This window comes from Myotis daubentonii, chromosome 1, assembly GCF_963259705.1.
Source record: "Myotis daubentonii chromosome 1, mMyoDau2.1, whole genome shotgun sequence".
Lineage (NCBI taxonomy): Eukaryota > Metazoa > Chordata > Mammalia > Chiroptera > Vespertilionidae > Myotis > Myotis daubentonii.
Window position 1 is genome coordinate 60,864,480 of NC_081840.1, and position 22,909 is coordinate 60,887,388.

The 22,909-nt window shown below is 41.4% G+C and overlaps 1 protein-coding gene across 7 annotated transcripts in view; it reads right to left on the reverse strand.

Annotated features, from left to right (window-relative positions):
• Positions 1-2,577: 2,577 nt before the first annotated feature.
• SEMA6D (semaphorin 6D) overlaps positions 2,578-22,909 on the reverse strand; it is a 58,118-nt gene continuing 37,786 nt past the window's right edge. For 2 of the 7 annotated variants that reach the window (XM_059702256.1, XM_059702252.1), the window contains 18 exons: positions 16,936-17,098; positions 16,436-16,547; positions 15,821-15,881; positions 15,638-15,700; positions 15,428-15,529; positions 15,104-15,194; positions 14,539-14,658; positions 13,755-13,843; positions 12,861-13,078; positions 12,619-12,750; positions 12,158-12,313; positions 11,894-12,067; positions 10,747-10,887; positions 10,573-10,650; positions 10,087-10,148; positions 9,636-9,692; positions 7,985-8,152; positions 2,578-6,283 (listed from right to left, as the gene is read on the reverse strand). In XM_059702256.1, the coding sequence (XP_059558239.1) occupies positions 4,995-6,283; positions 7,985-8,152; positions 9,636-9,692; positions 10,087-10,148; positions 10,573-10,650; positions 10,747-10,887; positions 11,894-12,067; positions 12,158-12,313; positions 12,619-12,750; positions 12,861-13,078; positions 13,755-13,843; positions 14,539-14,658; positions 15,104-15,194; positions 15,428-15,529; positions 15,638-15,700; positions 15,821-15,881; positions 16,436-16,547; positions 16,936-17,044 (3,222 nt within the window). In that variant the 5' untranslated portion in view covers positions 17,045-17,098 and the 3' untranslated portion in view covers positions 2,578-4,994. The remainder of the gene's footprint in view (positions 6,284-7,984; positions 8,153-9,635; positions 9,693-10,086; positions 10,149-10,572; positions 10,651-10,746; positions 10,888-11,893; positions 12,068-12,157; positions 12,314-12,618; positions 12,751-12,860; positions 13,079-13,754; positions 13,844-14,538; positions 14,659-15,103; positions 15,195-15,427; positions 15,530-15,637; positions 15,701-15,820; positions 15,882-16,435; positions 16,548-16,935; positions 17,099-22,909) is intronic. The other 5 variants (XM_059702261.1, XM_059702264.1, XM_059702270.1 and 2 more) reach the window with 5 other exon arrangements.

The window sequence follows — 22,909 nt, forward strand, 5'->3', positions numbered from 1 at the left end:
CCAGTAATCAATACCTAATTTAAAAAAATATCAAATCATTCCCTGGCTGGTGTGGCTCAGTTGGTTGAGTGTCATCCCATGCACTGAAAGGTTGCCAGTTGGATTCAAGGTCATGGCACATTCCTGGGTTGTGGGCTCGATTTCCTGATAGGGGGTGTGCAGGAGGCAGATGATTCATGTTTCTCTTTCATGTTAATGTCTCTCTCTCTTTCTTTAAAAACCAATAAAAAATTTAAAAACTAGAGAATCATATCATGGGACAGTGTCCGAAATATTATATTTTCCTTTATGTGTGAATTTCAGTTGATTCATGGTCTGCATATTCAGGAATTGACCACTCTCCCCCATCCCCTCACTCCCATTCCCCTGTGAATTAAAGGCTGGTTTTATTATAGGTCCAATTCTTCCTTGTTTACAGTGTCACATCTAGTAGATAAAGAATGCAACTTTGGCAGAGATTTGTTTTGCATGTTATATATGCAGGAAAGGGTAAACATCACATATAGATGGAAGCTAAATGGCTAAAAGTGCATTGTTTATCATGCCTTATTTTATTACAAATTTCACATATATCTCATATCTAACAGGAACAGACCTCACACTCCCATAAAAAGCCCACAAACCAAGCTATTGAAAGAATAATATTTAAGCATAGCATTCATAAAATAGGTAATAGAATTATAGAGTTGGCAGGTTACATAAAACTGTCAGAGATATGAATGTCAAACCATCTCTTTTCAAAAATGAGAAAACTGAAGTCGAGAGAGGTATAGTGCCACAAAGTTGCTTGATAAGTGATGGAGTCAGGATTAGAACCCAGCTCCAAGACCTGGACCCAGGGCTTGTTTTGACACCTTGTTCTTTGCCCTCCTCTGACAAGGAGGATGAAGATGAGCTGGGAAGGGTGGGGAAAAGGGTCGGTCCTTCTGGCACCTGGCCAGCACCTTGGCCATCCGGACACTGCCTTATATGGGAGACTCCCTTTCTTCTTTGCCTGCACCAGCAGAGCATCTCCAGTGTTCCATCTGGCTTCAAAATTGCCACCCCCAGAGTAACCTAAATGCCTGATCAATGGGATTTCTGAACCTAGAGGACAGGTGGTCTGTCCTGGTTAATTAATGGGCGCCTTTACAATGTCTTCCTTATGAAAACTCCTTCTTTCAATGACACCTTGAAGAATCATAGTTGTAGGGGTCTGTAAATCTCTTGAGAAGTGACATTCTGCTCAGTCTGTAGCATTCATTAAATTATCAAAGATGTCCACAGTGGAAAAAAGTTAAGTCTGTCTATCAAGGGCGAAGAGAAAGAAAAATCAAAGAACCCAGGAAAACTGGTATAATGGCCACAAGGTGCAATAAACACCGATTCAATAGAAATAGAGAATGTGAATGAAAGAGATTGTAATGCTCAGGAAGCCCAGAAAGAAACCGGATGAAGATCAGTTTCCCTTGTCTCTTTCTTCATTCATTTGTTTAAATTCTAAGAATTACAAATGGGCACCTGCAGGTTGGTGAGAAGGGAGGCCCCTCCCCTCCCTTCCCCGGCACTGCAGCGGGTACAGGCTGACTTCCTGCAACGGGGCAGGACACCCAATGCCAGTCGGCTCCATGACTAGTGGCGCTGTCTTGCTGCCTACACAGGTGTAGTGGTGGTAGCTGTTAAAAGGGGGCAAATCGGCCCTCCAGTAACCGAGGTACTTGCCCTTGTACAGGATTCCTGCACTCTTCCTCATATATCTAAACTAAGATGTGCCACAAGAAGAATGAAAAAAGACCCCTGACACCACCAACTAGCATGGAAATGCAGCACCCTCATTAGATGACATCGTGTGAGAACCAGGACCAAGACAGGAAGGTGGCAACTTCTGCTTCTGCAGAGATGCGGCTGGGGCTCTGGGAAAAAATGTGGCCATGGAGGAGGCACAGGTGGGCTGTAGCGAGGAGCAGCAGCTGGACCCATGAGAAGTCGCTACAAACAAACACTCTTATTGTCTCTCCCAGGAGGGAAGTGACACCCTCAACATTCACCAGAGCCAATGACAGCAGTCAGCAACTCATTCCATGCTAAAGCAAGAACTAAATGGAATCATGGCTATACCTTCCATTTCAATATTTGGGGAAGATATCTAAGAATATGTTCTATTCAGTTAAAACAACAGACCTGAGAAATGCCATATATCAAGTAGCAGGAAATGTTCACAGGAATCTGTGATACCAGCTATAATTTTGGACTTAAAATGACATTGAAAAATGTGGGAATAGAAATCATGAATTTTAAAAATGCCTGTTGAACCAGATATGAGGACAAGTGAGCCACTAGTATGTTTGCCCTGTAGCTTCTGGCTATTGATGCAACACAGTTCATCTGGTTTTTAAAATCATTTCTCAGTGTTTCAGGAGTCTACCCATCAGTATCAGCCTTCTAAAAAGAGAATGCTGGTGTAACCCTGACTGGGTAGCAAACATTCCAGATAAGAATATTTTGGTAGATTTTTAAAAAAGAAACTTTCACTGGTGTTGACTCAAAACTGTTTTGAAAATATGATGTTAAACCTCTCCAATATCAAAAGGCAGGAAATAATGATTTATATATTTTATTTTGACTTTACATGCGGTGTTAAAAACCCAAAGTACATATTATTTACACATCCACAATACAAGTTTACAAGATATCTATACATGTTAAAGTACTCTATAAAACAGTATAGAGCCACTTCACTTTAGGGTTACTTTTTATGCCGTAACATTAAAAAAGATACAATCTGTGTTTACCTTTGCACAAATGGATAAAGCATTTAAAAATTAAATTAACAGGATAGAGACTAGATTTAATGTTAGAAATCTCAACATAAATACTGAAAGAACTCACATTACAAACGACAAGGCAGCACAATGTTACAACATGTTACCGGGAATCACACAGAGTTACCGCTCCGTTTTCCGCACGCCAGGATTAATATTGGTAAGGTGAACGCAAACACGCTTGTTGGCGGTGGACTGAGTAGTGTTTATCGTTGGTTGGTTTAATTTATTATTAATCTGTAATATTTTAGTTGCAAAGATGAAGTGTATCAAGAACAGAAGTTTTAGCTTTTGAGCTTCCAGAGATCTCAGGGAATTGTGTTCTGTATAAAACAATATTCTCAAAGGAAAAGCATAACTGTATCAGTATTCTACATCTTGTATAAAAATGCTCTGGTCTTCTGACCCATCCTCCCCCAGGAAATGTATATCATCAGCATTATCACAAGAAATCAGCTGAACTTACTTGTCTGACTTGCTCAGGAGCATTCCTCTGCCTTGTGACTATCTAGGTTGGGGTCAATAAACCACCGTGTCACTTGCAGCATCGTAACTGAAACAGCCATTGGATTGCCCATCAACAACTGTACGTGGCTTCTGCAAAGCTACGAATCAATGACTCTATGGTCTCCGCAGGTGTCCCAGGACCCAGGAAACCTCATTTGACTTCACAGTGTCACTGTTTCATCCTTAGCAAAGCAGGAGTGGAATGTTTATCATGGAAAGGACATAATGCTACAATTGGGGTGGACTGCTTAATGGTTCTAGGTTGTTTATTTGATTTTTTTAAAAGTCTCTTCAGGTGCTGGTTGAAAAACATTTACAACTGGCACTCAGTAAATGATGTGCTATACTGAAAACACTTGACAGATTTTAGTACTTCTATCATTCTCATGAATAAGGCACAAAATGCACAGATTCAGGTAAACCACATGTAATATTTACAGTATATTGTCATTACCTGCATGACTTAGGAGGAAATTCTCACACAACACAACATAGACAACGTGATTGCACCACTGTTAGGTTTTCATAGACTGTCTGTTAAGCCAATGACAATTCTTTTCACATTTCCCTCTATTGTCTTTTTTTTTTTTTTTTCAATTTTAAATCTTGGGGGTAGGAGGAGTTAAAGGAAGAGAAATTTTAATACATGGGAAAAACCAAACACAATCAAACTAAAACCTTATTAGTGTGTCAAAGGTTAAATAGAGTGACTCAGTATCGGATTCACAGTGGACAGGTAAGTTTTACTACTGAATACTGTTGGATAAATCAAGGATACCTCTTAACATCTCTATCTCCTTAAGCTGGCAAGACTGTAATAGAAGTTTTAATGAATAGCAGCACAAAATTACTTAGAACTTACATTTTGGCATTGGGTACCACGTAAGTCAATCATAGTGATGGTCAAATCAGCCTTCATTTTATTTATTTCTAAAAGCCGAACCCAATGGACTGCTGTGGGAAGTAGTTATTGTCTCTTGTTCAGTCATGCTCAATGTAAACAACTCCATAGCACAAAAAGATGCAATGGGCACCTAACCACATCCTAGTGGGTACAGGATGCACCCACACGCACACACGCACGCATACACACGCGCGCACACACGCACACGTACACACACACAGTTCATTGGTGGCATGAAAAAAATTGCCCCACATGAAAAAAAATGCTACAGTTCGGGTCAAAGACTGAATATTTAGCAAATTGTTTGGTAATCTACAAGTTTGTTTCTTTGAGACATTACCATTGTTTTTGACATTTGTGCAAGAGGCAAGGTGAATGCATACATATTAGAATGTTCACATTGAATGGGAAGACCACCCATAATAATGGCAGTCTAAGTTGAACCCATTTTCAAGTATTTGCTCACAGATTCTTCTGCACACTGTACCAGCTCTTTACCCCGGGAAGGTAGCCCCTCAGAGCTGGAGCTATACTTCTCTTCAGCTTCAAACAAAAGAAATGGAATGGCCAGCACCTTCCTTTGTTTCCAGGCAAGTACACAGAAGCCTCGCTGCAGTAGCTACACGTGGCAAGTTCCGATGTTGCCAAAGTGGGAGAGTTTCTTTGGCCACTTGGTTCTCTTAAAAGACAAGTGAGTCTCTTATCTTAAGGTACCCTTACAACATCATCCTCGCAACAACGTGGACAGCAAAAAGCCACTCGGGGAACAGCACACTGGAGGCCTAGTAAGTGTATTTGTTCAGTGGTCTGACAGAGGTGGTTTGAGGAGCAAATGAAGGCTTTGGTGGCACGTCAGGTTTTAAGGACGGTGTCCTCTTTAGCCCCGTCCTAGGAAGGGTGCCATTACTGGTGTAGCTGCTCTGTCTGGAGAGGGAAGGTTGCAGGTGAACACTCACTGGTGTGCCCTGAATGTAGTCCACCTTCGCCCCCGTGGGTGTGGGCATGTACCCACCACGGTTCATGCTAGACTGTCTCGATAACAAGACACCATTGGGTGAGTTTAAGTTTTTAGGCATGGCAGATATAGAGTGCCTCTGGGAGGAGTTTTTGTGGTAACCTCTTTGTCTTTCCAGAGAGGTCATGGGGACCCCAGGAGTGGTGGGGACATCCACTCGCTTGGTTGGGCTATTTCTAGGGAGAGTTGAAGGAGGAGAGTAGAGCGATGCCTCCCGGTTAGGGACCTTGGGAGGGACCTCAGACATAGGTCCCACGGGATCCAGCATTAGGGTCTGGTGGGCCATCTGGATGTCTCCCATGATGGCTTTGGGGTTACTATTTGGATCATTCAGGTGCTTCAGGAGATCATTGAGGGTATTCCTGGGATCCACAGAACGCCGGTGATCTCTTTTACTGGAGGACTTCGTAAGAGGGTGGTCAATGTGTTGAAGCTTCTTTTCAGCTTTGTGAGCATTGGAGTTTGAGAAGGACGTGTTGTGGTCATGAGTAGCGTTCGGAAGAACAATGGCACTGGGGATATGCCCGTGACTTAGTGGGGAGTGGGGTGGAGGACTAGAAGGAAAAAACTGGGGGGTTTCTTTCCTTGAAGCTCCATGGCCATGGGCCTTGTCTGAGTGGCTCTTCATGGCCTGCAGGGTCTTCTGGTGCAGCACAGGCGTGGACTCAGGCGTGGGGAGTGCAGCCAGCTCAGGGGGTTGGCCTCGATGGTCCATGACCATGGTTTTAGTATCTCCGGTGGGCGGCAGCTCTTTCCGACTGGTCAGCAGGTTACTATACAATTTGGGAGAATCAATATTCTGCTGATATTCCTTGACGGGGCTGTCAAAGAGACCATTCAGTTTGGCAAAACTTCCGCTGGAGTCTGTGCACGACTGGGCAGACTCTGCATCTTTGTGGATCTTCCGGTTTTTCCGAACGAACATATCACGATAGCAGTACACAGCCACCCCTGCAATGAACGCACCCAAAACAAAAGCGGCAAAGACACAGGTGATGAGGACATTCATGTGGACCATCTGGTTGGACTCTCCAGACTGAACTTCCCATCGGACACCTGCAACAGACACAGGGAGAGAGTCTCGGTGAGGTGCTCTGGAAACAATACCTGCCAGCAATGGCTTCCATTGAGCCAGCGCTGGCTGCACATGGTCTCTATGCTTAGCTTGGAGGGTGAGGTAGACTCTGAAATTCCATATATTTTTTTTCCTTTAATTACAATGGGATCCCCAGAGACACCTGATTGCTGCAAATGCCAGGATAACTCTAATCTCCCATTGATCTGTATTCTCTGTCTTCTTTCCCCCACCTCCTCTTAAACAGTTGTTATAAAACAGAAATTTTAAGCGTTCCTACCTAAAAATTAGAATTATAAAGTGTACATTTTCTAAATGACCTGTTTTAAACTCACAAAATGTTTTATCTCATGGTTTTCTCCTAATTCATAAATCTGGATTAGAAGGCAGCTGCTAGGACTAAGGACATGCATGGATTGGCATAAATATATATTATGCTAACATAATTATGCTACCTTAACTGGAATAAAAACCCATAACTTGTTCACAAACTAAAAGCATCTGCTTGGTCATTGTTAGCTACAAAGACGGACATTCGTGTTTGCTTTGGTTTTTTTTTCCATTCCATTTTGGGGCGAAGCACTCTTGGACTGCCTGCTATGAAAGAAACCTAAACAGTCTCAGGAAATATACTTTGCATTTGTTAAGTAATATGATTCAAATATCTTGAGATATTTAGAAATCTTTAAGTTAGACTAGAAGAAGAGTACATTAGTTTTAATTATTGGGATTTTTAATGCAACCACAGACATCTAACAGTCAACCAAAGAAATGTTAGTTTAAGAGGTATCCAAGTCTGTTACATGCTATAAACACAGCTATCCCAGAATAAGGGAAGTCAGAGTGATTCTGAAGGCTGGGTGGCTTTAGGTTAGTACCAAGACCTTGGAATGTTAGTCATTTTTAATCATGTCCAGGGTTATGAGGTTGAGTGGCATTTTGAGAGACAAAGAATAAAGGTAGAAATGGTACTGCTAAAGAAAACAAAGCAGAAAGAATGATGGTAAAACTGTGTACAGTGAAAATATATAAAACCAAAATAAACAGGTATAAATCATAAATGACAATGTACGGTCATAGAAACTGATTAGAAACCTGATTCCAAAGATGAGTAAGCGCTAAAGAATTGATTTTTCTTTTTTCTGGAGAAATATATCTCATTAGCCTGCTCCATAGGCAGCTATGTTACAACTGCTTCTATGATGGGCTGTTGTGTTTTACTGCTTGTAGCATTCAAGCAACTTAGCACCTCACATGTCCTTTTCATAATGCATTTTGAACGGTAGCTAAACAAAAGACTGGGACTGATTCTTAGGTAAAAATATCTGATATCTGGGTATTTGCAATTAATGAGTTTTGGTTTTTGATGTGGCTGAATGACCCTCGAAATTCTCTGATATCTAGAAGTCTCCAGCATCTTCAGACAGAAATCAACAGATTAGGTTGTCTGAGTGGCCGTTTCACCACCCTTTCTTTAACAGCTTTCCACCTCTTTCATCTTTTAAGGAATGCACTCCAACATATCCACAGAAAACGGAAGTGACTGCGGCCAGCGGAGGCGGTGGTGACACAGGCAGCAGCCCCCCTGGCCCTCCTCTGGAGAGCCCTAAGTCCTAGACTCCAGAGCTACTAGGAATCAGGTTTCCACTCAGTGAGCGATGAGTCTCCTGGTGAGGCCTTACCCTTTGGGATACCTGATAAAGGATCAGTAAAATCAGAAGTGTGTGGGTCATCTTGAACTACAAATTTCCGGGAGCTCGTCAGTTTAGGTCTCCAGGTATCAACCACTTTGCGTGTGATTTGTGGGGTACTTGCTACTGTGGTAACAGAAGATGAAGATACCTCCATGTCTGTGGTGGCAAACAGATTTTTTTTATTAACGTGGGAAGTGTCAGCAGATTTTTCTGACTGACCTGTGGCATTTTTAAGTACAGTTGAGGTCAATTTTAGGAGGAAACCAGTTCTAGGATTTTATCGAAACACATCCACCAAGACTACACCAAATCCTGCTCTTGCAAGGGAAAACTAAAAACTAAAAATGAACAATAAAGCTAAATTAAGCAGATTTCAAAATTAAACATCCTCAAACGCTCCTATGGAAGCCCCTGGGGTGATGAGTGACACTCAAGGGAAAGGTAATACCAATCAAGAAGATTAATTGCTACTTTTCTCATCCTTTGGTGAGATAACATCATTTCATTTCTTTTTGTGTATATTTTTCAAGCACTTGCACAGATGGTTGGAGACTGTCTGTCTGTCCTTCACTGGCGAGCCTACGTGTAGCTTCATCAGAAAGCACCTGGGCAGGTCCCTGTAAACACTGGATGTGGGACCTGATGAAGCAGCTCTGCCTACATTGCTCTGCTTGGCATTATTCACTGCACCGAGGGGGCTCACTGTCCACCAGAAGGCACTGGAGCAGGGATGAACCTTGCCCGTGAATTCCAAAATGCCCAGGGAGTTTCCTTCCAAAGAGTTAGCAGCAACTCATGCAAAAGAAACAGCATTTACAAGCTGAATGAGGATGTTCTGATGCATAAGATCTGCCCTCCCTTCCCCTCCCCCCTTTCCCAAGGAATGAAACTGCTGGCGAGTTTTAGAAGCAGCAATAGGATTGGGAGCGACTTAATCTCTTAGCCTGTCTATTACAGATTCCCACCAAGTAGATTTTCCCTCACAGATGTAAGCATATGATTTTAGGTTCAGAGTCCAGAGATCCCAATTCAGACTGGAGTGATGATCACAGATGTGTGATCCAAAAACAGACACAGAGAGAGGGGCGTGGGGAGCCCACTGAGCACCTCCATCCATCGGAAACCAGCTTCATTCAACCGGGAGCCTTTTTCATACCATTGAGACCACAACATTCAATATTTCCCAGGATTACCGCAAACCATTCAAAAAAGATCTCTAAAATGTATAAATACACATTTTGGGGAAATGTGTATTTGTTTACTAGGTCTGAGGAAAGGTGAGGAGAGAAGGGGGAAAGTAATGACATTCTGCCATCCATTCTCTAGATGGCCAGAGGCAACATTCACAATGCACAGGTGAGAAGAAAGCTTGGTGGCCGCGTGCAGCTGGAATGCAGTCTATGTGAACCCATTTGATTTTCCTTAGAGGATGTGCCTTGGCCAATGATGGACTGTTCACATGCTCCACAGGGTGAAGTACTGAGTCAGAAAAAGTCTTTTGGTACCATCAGTGGGGTTATGAGTCAAAGCACAAAAATGAAGGGCTGCCAAACTGCGCAAAAGGAGGGGAGAAGGGGCTGAAAATGCCGAACTGAAGGAAAGAAAAGGTTGTTAATTCAAAAAAATTAAAAAAACTAACCAGATGTTGGACCGCCAAATATTTTGTAATCTGGTGTAGTTGAAGTAGGCAAAATTTCTAAAAGAATTAAAGGAACAAGTAATCAGTAAAAAAGTAACCAAAAGAAAGCAAAAATTTATGAATTCCAATTAACTAAAAAAGTCGAAAGGAAAGGCTACAAATGAAAAGATTAACCTACTGGTTAGACTACCTTTCTCTAGATTTCCTACAAAATTGTAAATGGTAAAGAAAAAAGAAAAAAAAAAAAGTAAGATTCTCTAAGGAAAAAAAAAAAAAAGTAAGATGCTTCTCTAATGTATCCCCATGACCAAACAGCTCAGCTTTTGCGAAGTTTAAGTTAAATGCTAGGTGGTATGTGTCCTGAATCATTAAAAGGCTGGTTGTAAAATAATGTTCACGTGCAAATGTGGTCAAAAAGAAGGGCCGGAGGGCAAGGGCGATTCAGTCTTACCATCGCAGTCCCCGAGGTGGGCCGTGTTGCCGTATTCCGTGTCCTGTTCGTATCCTCCAGCGCTGTGGTGATGGAAAACAAAGGAGTCTTTGGTTAACGGCCTTCACAGGAACACAAGTGACAATCAGAGCAGAACCAAGAACATACATCGATTAGTAGTAGGAATGGGCAGAAAGGGGGAAAAATGGACATTTCAGCAGAGCTTGCTAACTGGAGTATTTCTGTTAGACATTTGGTAACTGGAATGTTTAGGAGAGCAGAAAAGAACTGCCTATTTCCCTTAAGTATTACGCTGTCTATAATCTCCCTTTCCTCTCACAGCTCCAGATTTTCCTTTAAAAAAAAAATACTCTCCCCTAAAAACAAAAACAGGGGGGAAGGGAGAGTAGTGTTTTTGGAAGTTTTCTAAAATTTCTAGCTTTGCAGACCCTGGGGAAGATCGGAGCAGGTGTGGAGCTCGTGGCTAATGTGGCGAAGTATACTTACAGCATTCCTGGGGCGACTCTACCACAGGTCCCCTGGCTTAACCAGCCACAGTAGGGGTCTCGAGATGCAATACAAGACCTGCACAAAACCAAACAGAATGAAACTTGGATTTTCTTGTCATCAAACGTCTTAATGCTGCACGACCCCAGGGTGAGAACAGAAACATCAGCTTACTTTTTACAGGATCCATAACGCTCGCAGCGACTGAGGGGCATGCGGATTACGCAGCTCGAGAATGCCACATACAAAGTGTGGTGATCTTTATCCAGCTGTAATGAGATGACCTTTCTGTCCTCCTCGTTCTCAGGATTACACCTGTCGTGTGGGATACGTTTTGAAGCCATACGTTTAGTAAGTCAAAAGCTACGTGAACTATACAGAACAAGTGAGGTTTGATTTTTTAAAAAAAATATATTTTATTGTTTTTTTACAGAGAGGAACGGAGAGGGATAGAGAGTTAGAAACATCGATGAGAGAGAAACATCGATCAGCTGCCTCCTGCACACCCCCTATTGGGGATGTGCCCACAACCAAGGTAGATGCCCTTGACCGGAATCGAACCTGGGACCCTTCAGTCTGTAGGCCAATGCTCTATCCACTGAGCCAAACCGGTCAGGGCAGAGGTTTGATTTTTGCAATTACTGAGAGCTGGGGAGATCGTAAGGAATATTCTAGGTAGCAAACCAAGCAAGTACATAGTTTGGGAAATAATAATACTGTGATTCATCTTCTAGTGCTATACATGTTTGTTTTTAAGATTGCCTTCCCGTTCTGATGATTGAAGGGAATTATATTTGTGAAGACCATGTTGGACTGTAGAGGAAAAAAAAGATAATGTTTTAATGTCATTAAATCTTCCTGTGCTAGATGTTTCCCCTTAGTTTCTTTTGCTCCATTTCTCTCATCTATTTCTTGACTGTTTTAATGGTCTAAATAATCTTGTCTATCAGTGGTTGGAAGAATTACATTCTGTTTGTGCCTGTGTATGTGTGTGTGCTTGCCACTGTCTGCTGCGTGTAGCATCCTGAAATTGATCTACCAGGTAGGATGGGTGGTGCTGAAATGCTCTCATCTTCCACAAGTGAAATACAAGGGCTGGATTATTTTTAAACTCATCAACTGCCCACCTCCAAGCTCCAGTGGACTCAGGAAGAAAACAAAGCCAGGATTTATTTCAGTGAGAGAAAAAAAAACAAAAAACCCAAAACACTAATATGCCAAACCACTGCTAATTCAGAGGGCTGGAAGGAAATGACTAGATGAAATAAAGTCCGGAAATTTTTGAGCAGTGCTGAAGAGTATTCTCGTAAAATATACCTACTTTGCATGGTTGTATGCTTCAATCTCTTCCAGTAATACGCTGTCATTCAGAGAGAAAGAACTGGTCTTTGCCAAAATTTTAAGTACCACACCAGCTTCTGAGCCAACAAAGATGACAGTGTAGTTCTGGTGGGGTCCGGCAGAATGGTCCACGGCGATGGCTGTCAGCCTGTACCTGCGGGAGGAGGTGAGCCAGGTCAGAGGAAGAGGCCAACAGGAAGGACAGGTGTGAGTGGCAGGGGCCGCCATGTCTGCATAGCCTTACCTGATCCGAGTCTTTGTGAACCAGGGCTCCTCTGCAATGGGTGGGACGGCAGAGTCCATCAGGGGGTGGGATTTGATGAACAGCAGGGTCTCATCCGGGAAACCGATAGAGGTTTCATAATCTTCAGCAAGGCCATGCTTTGCACAACAGCCAGGCCTGCAAGGAAAACAGTGTGTGTTTCCCCCGCATCATCAATGGTATCTAAGGAATAAGTGTCCATTTTGAAAGAAGAGGTCAAGAGAAAAAGAAGAGAGAGTGGCACCCAGAGAGCAATGCTATTTCCCTGACTCGGGTGGGTTCTCCACCTGCTCACAGGACTGTGGGACTGACTCCTGTGTAGTCCTGCACAGCGGCCCCTCCCAGCGTGGGAGGCTGGCCCAGCTGCTCAGTGAAGATAGATGCTTCCAGTGGCCAGATGGTTTTGTTAAAGACAAAAATCCCTTTCCACCCTTTTTCTTTACCTTGGCGTTGGTACTTTGTCTTCGGGGACTGCTGTCCAAACAGAATCTGGAGTTTTCTGTTCTTTAAATCGTCCTTTGAATACTTTCTCAATGTCATCCATGCTAAATGCACAGACAGCAGACCCAGGAATACTGAAAAAGGGGAAAACCATCAGAAAAACCGTCAGGCCACAACGGGCCTATTTGTGGGTCCCGCCAGCAAGGACAGAAGGTCTTTTGAGTTGCCAGGGATGTGATCTCACCTGTTGAGCTGTGTGGTGAACACCCCGACCACCGTGGGGATGCCATTGATTTGCATTATATTTGTAATAGACTGCAGGACATCGAAGTAGAAAAACGAGTCCCCGGGGACGGAGCAGTTAAGCCGAGCCTTCAGAAACGAAGTCCAGTGTTTCTCCAGGACCCGCTGGGAGCCACCCATGTCGTTCTTACAAATGCGGGCCACACGGGAATAGACAGCCTGCCCGAGACAAAGCAGAGCAAGGCGAGGGGGATGAAAACCAAAGCTGCTGTGCATGGGAGGGACAAGAAAAGCTAAAGATGTATCTGGTTCAGAAGAATCTAGCAGTCTTCTCTCTAGGGAGCAGTAGACTAGGGGTGTAAACTAGATTCCCTTGTGAGAAAAGGGGCCATTTACCTGTTCTGTCACAAAAGCTCCCTCAGAAGTGAGCCACTGACCTGGCTGAACGGAAACCATTCCCGCACTTTGTCTCCCACTTTGCTTCTCACGTTGCTAATGAAGTGTGCCCTCCTTAAGCCTGGCCCAGAAGGGGGGGGCAATACTTTAAACTCATATGGGCTTTTACCAAAGCACCCAAAACTAAACAAGGGCCTCTGCTTCCCATCCTGCCTCTGACACAGGGAAGCACTGAACTATCAATGGATGGCTAAAGAGTTAACGAAGCATCCACAGCACAAGGGTGCCTGCAGAGCCAGGAAACATGAAGTCTTCTCAAGGCCCGAGGCTGCTGTTCCCACCCAAGCCATTGCTCAGCAATTATTCTCATGATAAGCTGCCCATCTCTCTTCACTTGGCCCTAAACATAGTGAGAAAAACATGCAAAGGCCCCACCTCTACCAACGTGGGCTCAATTCCATGCACAAGTCCACCATACAAGTCAAGCGCATATACTTGCCTTGCCTAAGTTATTATGTTCCACAGCAATCTCTCGAAAGAAGAAATAGACATAGTTTCCATATTCTATGGCATGAAGAAAGTGTGGTTCTGTAAGAAAATGAGAAACAAACTGGTTCTTAAAAGGTAATTCAATTAGTGTCTGACCCTGACTGCTAGGCATGACTGACAGATGTCACGTAGCTACATTCACGCCAATGGGAACTCGGATATGCCGACGAATTTGAGGAGCCCGACATGGGTGAGCTGAAGCTCCAGGGGATACGGAGTCTTTAATGTCAGCTAATGGACTGTAAAAAGCCTACCGGGAACTGAACCATGGCAAAGGTCTTTGTTTCAACAGATTTATTCATTAACCTATTTAACTAGGGAAGAAAACCTCTCATGTTGAGAATTAAAAAATCTTGATTTCTAGACTCCAAAGAACAGAATGACTCTGCAGATATGACCTAATCGACTCTCACTGTTGTTACCTTCCAGGGTAAGTAGCTGAGCGTGGGCAAGGAGTATCATGCACATGGTAAGTTTGGCAAATTGGCACACTGAAATGGGATTTCTTTTTTAAGTCACCTAAGATAAAATCCTGGATGAGTCTACTTTCTTGCCTTGGCTATGGGTCTCTTAATTCCTTGTCAATGCTGTTATTCACAACCAAAGGAACTCATCCTTGCTCTAAATAAACAATATAAAGTCATGCATAGAATTTCCTGATGACCAGAGCTCCTGTTCCCACTCAGCCATCCCACTCCCCTTGGCAATCCCACAGCACTGCTCTTCAAAGTTACCTTTTATCCATTTGGAATCATATTTTATTGTGCGAAGGGCAGATCCATCGCCCATGCTTCGGTAAATAACAGCATCACTGGCCAAGAAGTCAGCCACCGTGGCAGAATATAGCTTCCCATCTGAAACCAAAGTCATAATTTGAGGAAAATAACCACAATTACCCTGTAGTGTGTTGCCCTTTGTAGTGTAGTATACTCTTTGGAGTGCTTGCATCTGTTATCCCCATATACAGAAATAAAGCTAAACATGATGCTCATAAGCAACCTGTGACAGGTTGGCCCATAGTATTACCTAATTTTACAGATGAGGAATCTAAGCATCAAAAAGTCAAGCAACTTATTCAAGGTCACTGGCCTAGTTAGCAACAGAACCAAGTGTCAAAATATTATATTATAATATGCCTACTTTTAATTATTTTTTGGAAAAAATTTTCATAGTTTTTAGATTTTGAAACACCAATTCCAAGGTCGCTATCATAGTTATGAGCTCTTTTTCTTCCGTTAAATTCCTTCTGCACCTTCAATGTCATTAATCATTTATATTCATTATGCTAAAGAACCTTACCAGCAAAAAGGGCAACATTGGTTTGTTTGGCATCAAATGGGCATCTTGCCAGGCCACTAATGTCTTCCCCATCATACTCTAAGGTATTCAACTACAAAAGAAAAATAAATAGTTGGTGTCAAATCTGTTCAATGTACCCGTTTGAAGGCAATACTGCTTTATTTGTACTGAAATTCTATTTGAAGAATTCTGTCTTTATTCTTCCATAGCATTAGCCACAAAACAAATTACTAGGTTATAGCAGAAAGGATTCAACTTTGACAGCATACTAGTGAAGAAAGGAAAATTGGTGAAAAAAAAGCACAACATATAAAATATACTTACCCTATAGAATCTACAAATGGGATTAAATGCGTTGGTACCACATACAAAAACCATCTCATCGTTTCTTGGAACAAATACTTTGATAAAGTTGTGGCATTCATCCTATAGAAAGTAGCAATTACGTTAATATTAGACATTCCATGCTCTGACATTATGGGATCAAGACCACAGAAAGACACAACAGAGCAGGCACTTGTCTGCTTTACTTACTTTATGTTTGCCTTTCATAGCACAGTTCTCTCTATCCTGTTGCTTTGACCGCCATGTCAGTTTCTGCAATTAACCAAGCAAAACCAAAGCTCAGTTTTGAAGTATGAAAATTCTGGGAGGGGAGGGGGACATTATCCAAGTTCTGAGGGAATGCAAGTAAATTTGCCAATGACACTAGCTTACCTTGCTTGGTATTACTTCTGTTTTGGGGATTTCGTTTAAGTTTACTGTATAAACTTGATCCCTGTTGGAAACAAGGCATTAAGTCATAGCATGTGGATGCATAAAAATGTTAAGCTGCTTCTTATTTTATTTTTACAGATCTGCCTTTATTGTGTTTTGGAGATCATTTGGATTTTCTCTGTTTCCAGCAAAGTCAACAAAGGGTACTTTTTCATTAGTGGGAAGCTTTTATATATCACTGTGGTTAGGGAGCAAAGAAAGCTCTTCTCCTCAGGCGTGGGTCAAACTGCTACTAGCATTAGCATAGACATACTTCTAATATTTGCTCGAATAATTCCAAGTTAAAAAAGAATAAAGAAAGATCCCCCCTGCTGCTTTAGGAATAAAGAGCGATGTTATGATTTCTTGATGTCAGTAATAAAACAGCAGCGCTGAAGGTTGCTGCTCTGTGTTTTGTTCCTGGCACACAGCACTGGCTTTTCTCTGTGAATATTTTTGGCCACTTGCAATTTTTGATCACAATCACATATTAGTTTTTCATGAACTAGACACATTAATGCAAGCACCACGAGAGAAAAGAATTTTAATCTAATAAACCAACGAGAGGAAAATTACCTGCCAGCAATATAAAGTGTGTCTCGAATTTTCAACATCAGCTGAAAGTCCAGCCGGTGCTGCGATTCATTGCCTGAAGGGCGTCCTCTAAAAACCGGATATTGCCTTGAATCTGCAAGTAAAAATGGGCTAAACCATCAGTCAGGATTACGGAGCTAAAGAATCAATAAACAGCATTGATTAGCTGTATATACTAGTTGTAGAAGGGTTTTAACTAAATTCCTCTCTTCGGGTCTTGAATATAAATGAATCAAAGCCGGTAAATGTCAGCAAATGGTCTTTTTCTTTTAACAGAAAATACATAACCTGTATATGGGCTGTTATAGAAAAGCACCCAACAAAACTGTCCCATTTTTTCTGAACACAACTGTGGATAAATTAATAGGCAAAACATGTTTAAGGCATATAAAATCTCTTTCTAAAAGCGAATAACACTTAGAAAAATCAAAACCAAAAAAGCTTCCTTCCTAGAAAAGGAGAATGTTCTGTAGATTACTTACAGTGATAGTCAACAATATTAAGGGGCTCATCATCCTCAGGAAAGCTGACTGCCCTCAGCTGGGAGGTCATCAGGAGCAGCATGTAGGCACAAAGCAGGAAGAACCTCATGGTGGGCCAAGGTCAAGTCAGAGCAGCCCCTCCTCAGAAATCCCACTTAACTACCTAGAAAACAGGAAGAGTTTGGAAAGACCTCTATGCTGGGATGAACCTGTTTTCTTATTTGTAATCAGCTCAGTTTTCACCACCAGCTCTCTCTAATGCCCTCCTCCCACCAGGAGCCCTGGCCGCGGTAAAGGAGATATCTCTGAAAACACAGGCAAAAGATGGCAGCATGCCAGGCCTGATTACAGCATCTGGTGAGCATATGGAAGTTTTAGGTACATTTGCAGGAGTTTTTGAGGTAACTATGTATGGCATCACAGCAAAATCCCCGGAACCACCAATAGAAATGCTGGCTGCTGACTTGGCAAGAAGATGGGCAATGTTGGGATTAGAATTTTAATTAAACTCCAATCTGCTTCCCTGCCCCCAGCCCTGAAATACATCCAGTACAGCTTGCTCTGCCCCTCGTTGGATGCACAGGCTGCTTCCCAAAGAGCTGGAGAGCTGATGTTCCTGTCCCCTCATCTGATCGCTGCTTAAGGCATTGCCAAATTCCCAGCATTGTTCAAGCCTTAGCCCAAAATTCTTAAGTAGAACAGTTCCTCAAGCTTAGTAACACCAACAAGAAGCAATGGCATGAATGACCTTGAATCAGGATGAAAGAGTATGAAAAGAAATTAAATGATTTCTCGATCAATCAATCAAGCAAAGCAGGGCAGGGATGAAACAGCACAGCTGCCGCCTGACCACTGGGGATGTCTACATATTTACATAAAGCCATTTGGACACAAACCAATACACTAAGTACGTCTGTCCTCTAAGCTTTATTGAACTTTAGAACCATAGGGGGCCTTAGGGACCATCTAGTCCAACCTCCTCATTTTTCAGATGAGAAAACTAAGGGCTGGAAAAATGAAGGGACGCACGGAATTTCATGGAGCTATTTAGGAAATGAGTCGAGTCCAGTCCAGACTCACATCACCTGAGTCCCCTCTAGGCTCTTTTCATCAAATTAGATGATGGGTTTTTTCTTCATTATAGCATTACAAAACATCTTTTGGGGATAATAAATACATTTGTTATTTTTATTGAAGTGGTGTTCACAGGTGTATGCATATGTTAAGTGTTATCAAAATGTACATTTGCATATGTGTAATATATTGTATGTCAATATCTCAACTAAAATTATAGCATAGTATAATATTAGATGTCAATTTTTAAAAATCTTTAAATGGTATCCATTTATTAAAAATATAAATTAGGGCCCTGGTGGGCCAACAGGATGGGTATTTTTGTGAAACTGTAAATGCTTCACTTTGCAATAATAATACTCCTTCCTCGACCAAAACTGTCACTTACAACTACTGTACCAAACTGTAAAACATTAAGACTTATCTTCAGTTTAATATATCCAAGAACTTTAGGGGAGAGGATGCTAATCACTTCAAATTCTGGGGGAGTCCAAACACTCAACCAGGTACTTACTATGCCTCTTTTATCATCTTAATGTCCAACACACTGATGCACATGTATGCTATGCTATGCTTTCAATATTTATCTTTCCCTAAAGTCAAAAGCCAAGTCTATGTGAATTTTAGAATCCTACTTTTACACAAAAAGAGAAAAATATTGCAATACAATTTTTCTTAATGAATAATTAATCCAACAGTAAGTTAGCAGGATCTGGGCAGCATCATTTTGTACTCAGTTGAAAGAGTGTGGGCTCTGCTGGCATTCTGACTTGTTGGAACTCCATCACTTACTAGCTGATTGACACAGGAAAGGTTCTTTAATCTCTTTGAGCATTAGCTTCCTTATCTCTAATGTGTGGATAATACCACCTTCTCCATAGAATAAAAAAGAACTAAATGCCGGTGTAAACAGATTCTGAGCAGTTAGTCCTTCTAATCCATTTAAATATATATATATATATATATATATTTTATTTACTTCAGAGAGGAAGGGAGAGGAAGAGAGAGATAGAAACATCAATGATGAGAAAGAATCATTGATCGGCAGCCTCCTGCATGCCACACATTGGGGATTGAGCCTACAACCTGGGCATGTTCCCTGACCTGGATGGAACCATGACCTCCTGGTTCATAGGACAACGCTCAACCACTGAGCCATGCCAGCTGGGTGTTCTTACCCATATTTTACTGGACACCATGCATATGACCAGGATGATCCTAAGAGTCCGAGAAGGGTCTGGGAAAAGGATATTAAAGCTGTTTGGCCATTTCTCCCCTCCTCCCCCAAATGAATAGTTATTTTAAAATACTAAAGGGTTATTTTTAGAATAAATTTTACAATTTGAGCCCTTATCAAACCTGGAAAGGCAAGTAAAAAATACAAACCAACAATCCTATCATCTTAACCCAACAACAATGCTGACTTGGTTCTAGTCTTCTTGCCACATGCACCTATTTTCAATCACGGCAAGATGACCTCTTTCAACCTACCACTTCTCCTGAAGCAGCGTCTATCCATCTGGCTTTTCCAGAGTGACTTGCCATTTATAAAGACCCCAGAGAGTTGAAGCAGTATAAAAATACACAAGTGTTGCCCTAAGAACCAAATTCGGTTATGACATTAATCCCAAGCTTCATTCTCTGTCTGAAGTCAAATCACTGGATGTTTTTTGTAGGATATTGGGGAAAATTAAGAAACAGCAACCACTCCTGAAGAAACTTAAAAATAACTGTGTGAAGACAAGAAGACAGTTCTGTGAATCTTTCTTCACCAGGACTGGTAACTGAATGGCTCACTTCCCGTAGGCAGAGCCTCGAGGCCCCAGACAGCCAGGCAGCGAGTGGCCTCACCTGGAACAGTGTCTGTCACAGCTTGATTCCAGCATTGACATTGAGGGTGGACTCACTGCTGACTCATTGGCAAGTGCCAAGCTGCAGGCTGAGTCCCATTTCCTATAACTCATTCATGTGACACGCAGAAAGCAATTTCTCCTCAGACCCCGCCCCCCACCAATCTCATCCTCCAAAAATAAAGCCCCATCACTAATTGCTTCCTCTTCCTGCAAAAATGCTTCACTTTTTAAAAAGAATTACTTTTAGACTTGCCATAGAAATTATAAGTGGAAGTATTTAATGTAAAATGTATATCAAAGTAAGGTTGATTTCGGGGAGGAAAGGATCTGGAAATACCTGAAAAAAAGGTCCCAGGAAGGAGATTTATTGCATGCAAACCCCCTCAGACGACAGAGTTCTTACCTTATTTAAGGAAATATCTCAGAATTCTAGGACTCAGTAAACTCATGAAACTATGCTATGTTGAAAGAGGGCCAGTTGAGGCAGGACAAAATGTTGGAAAAGGTCACAGACCTTGAGATTAGAATAATCCAAGTTTAAACTTACTTGTGCCATTTACTTCCCAGCTCAGGGACTTTGTTTAAGTACACTTAACCTCTTTAAGCTTCAGTTTCCTTAAGTGTGAAGTAGAAATAATTATTTTTTCTACCTTATAGGCTCTTCCAAGGATTAAATGATATAATCCTATACAATAAAAGCCTAATATGCAAATCGACCAAAAGGCGGAACGATCAGTTGCTATGACACGCACTGCCCACCAGGGGGAAGACACTCAACACAGGAGCTTCCCCCAGCCTGCAGGCCCCAGGCCAGCCAAAGTGGGTGCCAGCGGCTCCCCCACCATTGCCCTTCAGTCACCCTGCAGAGGGAGGTGACCTGTGGCAGAAGCAGGGTGCGAGGCTGTCAAGCAGGTGGCACCAGGCTGGCCATGGCGGGTGCTAGTGGGGGCCCCCTGATCACCCCACCGTCACCCCACAGATCAGCCCTGATCACCGGCCAGGCCTAAGGAACCCATGCACAAATTTTGTGCACTGGGCCTCTAGTATATATATATATATATATATATATATATATATATATATATATATATATATATAACATAGAACCTGACCCACAGTAAATCTCTAATAAATTTTTATGAATATTATGACTGTTATTGTTATATTTTACTGGGAAAAAATGCAAATTCATGGGGGGAGAAATGTTTACTCTTGCATCTTGTACAACTATTTGCAAAACTGTTTACATATGTCATCATAACAATGCTAGGGGTGTTCCAGGAGGATTAAGGTACAGCTTCCTAGATGTAGATGCTGCCAAGGAGGAGGAGGGAATAACATAATAACACCATATATGTTATTCCTTTCAGTCAGAGAACAGTGAAACTTCAGTATATTTTGTAATTTTTGGTATTATATGAGCTTCTCCATACAATCCTGATGTTAAGGCCACCTTATAATGTGAAAAGCACTTAAAAGGAGTTCAGAGCTAACAAGACAGCCAGGGTTTGAGTGACAGAATCCTTACTTAATGGTGGTGGAAGAAAATGAGCCCCACACCTAGTACTTGAGTTCACATTAAGGAATTTGCTAATTCTTAAACTGCCTAAACATGAAAGGATAGTTATAAAGAAAAGCCAAAAGCTTTGCAGTCTCAAGTTTAGGACCCACCAAGAAGGAGGCCTTCTAGTAAATGTCTAAAAGGCTCTCATTTGGGCCTCTGAAGATCTATATCCCCAGGAGAAGAGGCAAACAAGTGATAGACCAAACCTTACAAAACTCCAACTTGATCTCCGATAAGCTAAGTGCTAGATTGGATAGATGTTATCTCCTCCTACTCTAGCTACTTGCAGAAAAGATAACGTGAATCTTCTGTAGAGAAAAATAAAATCATCCAGAGACTATAATTTTTTATAAAATGCTCAACATTCAAGCAGTAATTACTAGACATTTCAAGAACCAAGACTAAGAAAGAAAGAAAAAAGATAATAGAAATAGGCCATAGGTAACCCAGCTATTAGAGTTATTTGACATAAATTTTAAAAAATAACTATTTATTTTGTCTAAGAAAAAAAGATAAGACAGATTTTACCAGAGAAATGGAAACTATTTAAAATTAATTAAGTAAAAATTATACAACTAAAAAACACAATAATTAAAGCTTCTTAATATATATATGTATTTTTAGCAACATATTTCTTGTAGCTAAAGAGAGAATTTGTCAACTGGAAGCTGGGTTAGTAGAAAATATCAGACAGAAACATGGAGAACTTAGAAAAAAACAACCCCCAAAATAGCTAAGAGAGTAAGAGACACACAGGATCACGTGAAAAGACACAACATACTGGAATCCCTGAGATTAGAGCGAAAAAGAGAGAGAATGGACAGAGGCAATATTTCACAAGATAATGGCTACATTCTTTTTCAAAACTGACAAAACACCACACGTTACACATTCAAGAAACTCTAAGAACTTCTAAATACAAAGAAAAATACATTTAAACACACCATAGTCAAGATGCTAAACACAATGACAAAAACAATTTTGAAAGCTGAAACATATATTACCTTCAGAGAACAACAATACTAATAGCTGACTTATCAAGACACACAATGGAACCCAGTAAACCAGAGTGACATTTTTAAAGTGCTGAAAAAAAAAAATTTCCAGCCTAGAATTCTACCAGTGAATATATTCTTCAAAAATGAAGGCAAAATAAAGATATTTTAGACAAACAAAACTGAGAAACTTGTTGTTAGCAGACCCAAACTAAAAGAAATACTTAACAGGATTCTTTAAGCAGGAGAATTTATAGGGTAGGTTAATGCAAGTTCTTTTCATCTTTATAGCACAGTGGCTACATTTGAAATTAATGAATCCCAGATAGAGAGATTGGTATATATATAGTCTTTGCCTCCCTGAAAGATATATTTGTCCAAAGGAAATGAAAATTCAGAAATGGGGTAGACCTATTTTATCCACAGGTCAAAAAGAATCCAGGAAGATACCTTGCTGTTTGTATAGCTCTCGTCTGGTTCTCTTCTGG